Source organism: Solanum stenotomum, chromosome 6 (genome assembly GCF_019186545.1).
Source record: "Solanum stenotomum isolate F172 chromosome 6, ASM1918654v1, whole genome shotgun sequence".
NCBI lineage: Eukaryota > Viridiplantae > Streptophyta > Magnoliopsida > Solanales > Solanaceae > Solanum > Solanum stenotomum.
The window spans coordinates 49,457,620-49,465,327 of record NC_064287.1 but is presented as its reverse complement, the minus strand read 5'-3'; the positions used below and the strand labels follow the sequence as shown (position 1 = coordinate 49,465,327).

At 35.6% G+C, this 7,708-nt stretch overlaps 1 protein-coding gene across 2 annotated transcripts; it reads right to left on the bottom strand.

Moving 5' to 3' along the window:
- Positions 1–1,524: 1,524 nt before the first annotated feature.
- LOC125869127 (putative late blight resistance protein homolog R1B-12) lies at positions 1,525–6,168 on the bottom strand. 2 transcript variants are annotated; one of them, XM_049549686.1, is made up of 4 exons: positions 3,888–6,168; positions 3,536–3,785; positions 2,339–3,438; positions 1,525–1,851 (listed from the first exon to the last, which is right to left on the bottom strand). In XM_049549686.1, exons 1-4 carry the CDS (start codon positions 6,088–6,090, stop codon positions 1,844–1,846), a joined length of 3,561 nt encoding a protein of 1,186 aa, XP_049405643.1. In that variant the 5' UTR covers positions 6,091–6,168; the 3' UTR covers positions 1,525–1,843. The 2 variants fall into 2 exon arrangements, with proteins under 2 accessions (XP_049405643.1, XP_049405642.1); XM_049549685.1 differs by having other exon boundaries at positions 3,536–6,167.
- Positions 6,169–7,708: the final 1,540 nt, after the last annotated feature.

Below are 7,708 nucleotides of genomic sequence, written 5' to 3'. Positions count from 1 at the left end.
GCACACTTGCTTCTTTTTGTGTGTGCATTTTAAAGCTAACAAACTATTGGTACACTGGCAAAGACACTAAACTGGGCCCTGCACCATTGTCCCCATACTCGTCTCGCCAAATCATTGATTCTAACCAGGAATGCTTGGACATATTTTGTAAAAGAATTACATCTTGGGATTTGTGATAAAGAAAAGTAATCTGATCAAAGATAAAAACTCAGTAAGTTGTATCATCAAAAGGGTACATCAATAAAGAAGTAAGATCTCTGGTCAGAAAAGATATTCAATTTCTGCAATCAACATAGATGTAAGTTTAGTAACAAATCTGGTTAACTAGAAGATTTTCCACAAGGAAAAACTACAGTTTTGACAAGAAAATTGATTAGAATATTATGAAAAAAGTAATAAACCAAGATGTTTACTAGTAGTTACTATAAATATTTACAAAACTGATGTTCAACTTAGTATCGGCCAGAGCTATAAAAATGTCACTGGTTGCGTGTCAGATCATCCAGAAGCAGCACACTTTTGGAGAATTCGACACGGGTGGGTGGGGCAGTATCTTTGAAGAGTCCGAGCGACATAGTTTTTTACATGCCCCTAGAACCCTTTTGTGCTATATATTTTGCTAAATTTCCATAAAGATCTGTCAAAACTCTAAATACAAATGCAAAAGATGCAAAAAATAAACAAATTGTTTCATTAGACCAGTCAATAAAGGTACAGTAGAGTAGTTGATCCCCATCCTTTCCAGTAAAAACAACAACAAAAAATCGAGTGTAATCTCACATGTGGGGCCTGTGGAAGGTAAGATGTAGTGATGTAGAGTCTTACAGTCTTACCCCTACCTTTATAGGATAGAGAGGTTGTTTCTGATTGACCCTTGACAACCTTCCACCTTTATGTGGGCTTAGGACCGACAAGCTTCTGGAAAACACTGAGTTTCATCAGAAATGATGAACAGAGGAAACTAAAGCTGAGGTAGGAGTTGTAACTAAAAGCTTCTACTGTGGCAGTGGTACTTTGTGTTTGCGGATTTTAAACATATAAGTAGGTCAACATTTCAGGCTATTTTCTTCGATCAACAGAATTTCGTGATTTTATATAACCAACACACATACTCTTTATATGCTTTGCAAATACCAGAATCAACAGATATAGGTGGTACGAGGCGAAATTGAAGAAAAAGCTGCAGTTATATAACTATCTGAGCTCCTCAACAGATTCTGAGCTGATGTCGAAGAGTCAGCGTATGCTCAAGGGATTTGTTACAAAGGAATTGAACACATACATCAAATCAGCACCAGTAAGAAAAACTTTTGATCCAAATCCTTCAAACAAGCTAAGAATTCGTAACAGATCAGAACCTTCAAATCATTTGACTTTCTCATCAGTTCAATGCAATTCAGGATAGCTTCTTTAATGCAATTATGACCAACACATGATTAATGCATAAGATGAATGGGTTTCCAGGTTGAGAATATAAACTAGCGATTGGTCGGGGAAATGGTTTTGATAAAGGTATGCTCGAAGGAACAGAATTTCAGCTCAATAACATAACAGAATTTAGTTAGTTCATAAAAGAACACAAGGGGAATGAGTGAAATCATTCACCTGAAGAGGTTAAATGTAATAACTTACAGCAAAATCATAAAAGCACCCCTATATGAGTGAACTGAAAATACTCAAACTCTCTCAATGCTTAGCATGTACAGTGCACACGCTCCGAGCCATGGAGCCACTTGATGGAGACTGATCGACGCGTCTGGTTAACCAATTAAGATAATTGTTGTGTCCGAAATACTAGATAGAACCTTATGTCCCCACAGCTTCCAGTAACCTTCCAGTAACATCATTCATCTGCAAAACCAACAATTTGTGGATGTAGTCATTAGAACCAATATATTAATTCTTGCTTTGCCTTAACCAAAGAATATATAGCAGGAGGAATTTCCTAGTTAATTGTTTATATTGGTAAGGACTAGGCTTTGATGAGTAGTTTATCCACCTTTCATTGTTACAAGTAATCTTCTATTTTATTTGATGGTACTTCTATTTCAATGTTATTTTTTAAAAAACAGGCTAGAACCTGTGACCTCCTAATCACATGGCAACAACTTTATCAATTACTCTAAGGTTCCCCTCTGTTTTAACAACTTTTATCTTTGATAAATGAAAATCTTTAAACAAGGTGTCAAACAAAAGTAATACTTAGACGTTAATAAGAGGCAACTTTTATAGGAATGAAAATGCATTGAACAAAATTTAGCAACTTCTTAAAGCTATGAAAATGCATTGAACATAGTTTAAGAGTGAGACTAAATGTGGTATTTTCTTAATAGTGTACCTGAATTATGATTCTTGATGACGAGCTCTAAATCAACATCATAATCTTCATCTTTTGTGTTTTGGATACTCCTGGCTGAGTCGACAACAGATCCATTGCAATTATCTACCTCAATGTACTTTAGAGAATCAATTTCTGCGAACCAAGGAGGGATTTCCACAGGTAATTGACAACAACGCAGAACCATGTGTTCAAGGTTAGAAAATGCATCATCGTAGACAGTCCATTCTCTAAAACTGGAGCAGTTCACTATTTTCAAAACTTTGAGTTCAGCGAACTCGTCACTCATCACTTCCCATTTTTCACCCTCAAATTCAACAAAATTCAGTTCGAGTTCTTCAAGGTTCTGAAGCTGAGAAATGTTTGATAAATGTTGAGAGCCCAGTATATAATAGGATACTTTCAATTTTTTGAGATTCGACGCAGAAATGCGTACAAGATATGGTAGGGATTCTACATGTTCATCACCAAAAATGTCTAGCACCTCAAGCTGTGTTGGAAAATCCAACACAGGAAATTGACCACTGCTCAAACCCTCAAATTTGCATTTCAATTCTCGAATATTAGGCGTTTTCCGCAGCATCAATTCCGCATCCTCTACACAAGAAAAATATGGAGTAGAAAAAGTTACCAAATCATTAAGTTCTGATGAGTCTTCAGGCAATTGCTCTGCAGTAAAGGTGGGGGAAATGTGCAGATGTCTCAATTTAACCATCTTCCAAATTGTAGGCGGCACTGACAAATGCCCTCTCATTCCATTGACAATCAAAGTTTCAAGGTTCCACAACTTGTCAAAGGATGATGTAATTGACCCGTGAGAAGTTTGTGCAGCAAGATATCTCAAGTAGATCATGTCAGTTGGGAAAGAATCAATCACAGTGAACTCCAAATCCAATACCTTTAGAAACCGAAAATCATGAAACATTTTGGAGGCTTTAGCTTTAGTAATGGAAGAGGATTCATTTGTGTTAGCTTTCCTGAACAACACAGAGCTAACAAGTGAGCAAGACGATCTCCATTCTACTAGATCACCAACTTCAGCATAGAATGCCAATCGGCGTTGACCAAGTTGATTGGGAAAGTAAGCGTCTCCTTCGGACCTAGATTAAGGAAAATTGTACAATAGTAAGATTAATTTTCAAAAATCATTTCTCTACTTTATTGATTGAACAAAGTACCATTAAATTGGTCTATTACCTCTGTATCCTTTGTATAAGATTCTCCGTATGCGCTCTTTCCTTGCAGAACTGAAACAAGGAATCATGAATGGGACATACTTTGACCCTACCACCACAACTCCTCTTAGCAAGCATCACTAGATTACTTTCAACAAGATTCTTCAAATAACCTTCTGCTATATCTTCCAAAGTCCGGTGTTCATCATCTTTTACAAATCCTTCTCCAATCCACAACAGTGTTAACTTTGAAATGTTAATTTCTTCCTCATCTGAAAACATTCCAAAGTAAAGAAAGCAGGACTTTAAATGATACGGCAAGTTCTGATAAATTTGTTCTATAATGATCTTCGGGTAATAGGGAATTTCAGTACCTAAACTCCTGACCACTTGCTTCCAACATTGTTCTGTCCTCTCCTTCCTCGCGAGTATAGAGGCTACACAAACAATTGCAAGAGGCAACCCTTCACACTTTTGAACTATCTTTCGCCCAACTTTTTCAAGTGCATCAAAGCAGTCTCCTTCACCAAATACTTTCTTTTTTAGTAATGTCCAACTTTCACCATCATTAAGCCTGCGAAGACGGAGGGGTTCAGTATTTAATCTAGCATCGTTGGCAACATTATAGTATTGCGTTGTTAGAAGAATTCTACTTCCATTCTTGTCATCACAGAAGGTAGGTTTTAAATCTTCCCACACTTTATCATTCGGTACATCATCAATGAGAATAAGATATCTTCTTCTAAGGAGAATTCTGCGAAGCACATCTGCTAATTCACCACTAGTCTTTTCACTAAGAGGAGTGGTCACATTATTATTCACACGTAGCAACTTCAGAATAGACAGTAACAGTTTCCTCCTTGAATATACTGAAGACACATAACATCGTGCACGGATATCAAAGCGAGCGACAACCGATTCATCAGAATAGAGTCTGTTGGCCAAGGCTGTCTTTCCTGCTCCAGACATGCCAACGATTGAGATAATGTCTCGCTCATCGGATCCTCTTATTAGTTGCTCTCTTATTTTTCTAATTTCATCCTCAAAGCCTACAATTTCATCATCAAAATCTACAATTTCATCCTCAATGCTTTGAGTCCTTGCTAATCTGGATGGCGTACAAGAAGTGTCAGTATCGATAGTACCATGTGACACTGAGTCATCCGCAAGACTTTGGATCTCTGCTCCAATCTCTTTTATGAGGTCCAAGAGCCAAGGCATGAGACACCAGTTAGGAACTTTATTACTTATACAAGCATCAACGATATGTTCTACCTCTTTATTACTAATACAAGCATTAACGATGTATTCTACCTCATATACTTTGCCAATCAGTAGTGCCACAGAACGCTCAAGCTTGCTGTATTTGTTGTGTCTCTCTAATGCAACAGATCTGATAAAAGGTTGTAAGCTCTCCAGTTCTGTTTGAATCACTCGAAGTTGAGCCGTGAAATCAGCACGCGGATCTGAATAAAGGTCATGGAACTTCTCCAGATTGCTTAAGAGGAAATCAACATAGCCTATTCCATGAATCGTTGGCAAACTAGATTGGAACTCCTTTCGAATGATGTGGTAGATCAATGTCTTGATGCGCTCAATGGTATCTTCCAATTTAGAAGTCTTTTCCTCCAATGACACATCTTCATATAACGAGTAAACAAGAAGTCCGGAATCAACCACCACAGTATCAATATCTTGAAGGTGAAATTCGAAAACTTGTACAGACAGACACCTGAGCTTGTCAAGTAAGAGGTCAAACATCTCCTCAAGGACTAGTATTTGATCTGTCAACACAACGTCCATCCGACTAGGTGTTGGTAGCTCTTTCAAGTTGTGTTGGAGAGTCTCCATAAAGCCAGCTATACAATCAGCTGCATTCTCAATTTGTATAATCGGATGCGTTACAGCTTGCAGGACATCAATATAGATCTTACGAATGCCTGACTGAATGGGTTTAACCTTCATATTCAGAAGATCACAAAACAGATCATTCATTTCTTGATTTTTGCTGTTATTGCTTGGAAAATTCCAATACAACCATACAATCATTGCTGCGCGACCAACCACAAGTAAAACATGAGTCAAGAAAGAATGTAGGCATTTCGGCTCCATGGATCTGCCCGAAACAAAGCAGACAAAATTTCTGAGTAACTTCAACTCCTTAAAGATAACTCCCAGTTCAACAAAATCAGCCAAATTCTTAATGACAGTATCAATGAATTCAATGACAAATTTGGGGGTATCATTACCGTCTTTATTGGATAATACTAAATTAATATCTCTGATTTCCAACTTAGTGATCCGAATCTTTTCTTGTATACGAGAGGTAACCCGATCAATGTGATGGATCTTGTTGACTTTTTTGAGGTCTTCGACAGCATCTTGAAACAGAGCTTGAACTTTGTATGTGACATCTGGCATGTCTGATAAATCTGTGAAGGTGAGGAAAATATGCAGGAATTCGAAATCCCTTTTAAGAAACCTGATTCGCTCCTTTGAAGTTTCTGGCATGTCTGAATTCCATTGATCTATAAACTGCTGCAAAGCTTCAAGGAGATGATCTTTGTCTGGAGACATCAATCTGCCCTCTTTCTCACAACTCACAAGTAGTGTTAATTTCTTACTCAAAGCTGTGGATGCACTATTCAACGACTAAGTCTTCAGCTTTCACCTACCAAATGCCAAAAGACATTTCGCTTTTCCCACTGTTAATTTGACTTTGGCATTTTGAATGAGACAATAAATACCCTTATCTTAAAATTTAGATCAGTGGCAAGAAATGAGTTGAATTATATTGTATATATTTTCGAATACATAATACATCAACAAACACTCAAATTTGATTTTCAAAAACACTTTAATTTTAAGCGTGCACCTGAACTTTGACGTGACACATAAATATTGAAGGTGCCAGGATAATCATTTTGTAAGTTAGAGTGTTCCAGACGAGTTGAACTGTCTAACGTCCATACTCAAAACTATAATGTTTACTTGCTAGTTACTACCAATTTTAATGTTTATTTATATATTATGTTTTTTTTCTAAAATATCCAAAACGACCCTCAATAGTATAAGTTGTGAAAAGTAATTGATAATGATTAGGGTTGGTCATGGTTATGGTTAAAAAATCAAATTAAATCACAATTCAAATTAAATTGATATTTGGTTTGGTTTGATTAGGTTTGATTTTAAATTTTGAAAATCGATTCTATTTGGTTTGGTTTTGGTTTTACTAAAAAACAACCACAAAAATAACCAAACCAAACCAAACCAAACCAATAAATTAGATATATAAATTTTATAATTATTAATATTATTCATAAATAAAATAAAAATATTTTGTTAAATTTTAATTAAGTCTAATTTTACCATTTTTTCAAGTCTAACACTTAGATTTTAGCTCAACTATTACAATCCTAAGTCCAAGTCCTTCTAAATCCATTACTTTAGTTTTTACATGTCTTACCTCACATAAAATAGTCACACTTTCTCTTACTTGAATCACTTTGTTCGTGTAATAATAACTCTAGTATTTTTTAATTGAACCAACAATAGTTTTCATATGAATTGTTCATATAGTAGGTGTTTGTGTCTATCGAAATACATATGTCCTCACAAAAATTATTACTTTCAAATAAAAAAAATCAGAAAAACTGAAACAAACCGAACCAAACCGACAATAACCAAATCGATGGTTATTTTTTTCATTTGGTTTGATTTGGTTTTAGAAACTTAAAAAACCAATTAGATTAGTTTGATTTTGATTTTAACCAATAACCGATCTAAACCGAACCACAAGCACCCTAATAATGATGGACAATGGTGAAAGCAAATGAAGAATCTTCTTTGAATAAGTATTTGTTATCTTAATCATTTAGATTCATTCATAAATGATATTATTCTTCGTAATTTACTCTTGAGAGTTATTAGTGTTTACAACCCTACTTTATTCAAATAAAGAGAAAGGTTACGGCGACTCAAAAAATAATCAATTAAATCAATTTCAAAAGAATTTTAAGAATGAAGGAATTTTAAAGGAGTCGCCAACTAATTTTAGGAAAGACTAGAAAATCAATTTAAAATGTCTACAAAACCATTAGATTCTAGGTAAGGGGTTCAAGTCATTCCGAAGGGAAGGTGTTAGGCATCCTTCGAAATCCACAATTGTGGATCCCAACTAAATTCATTTTTTCAA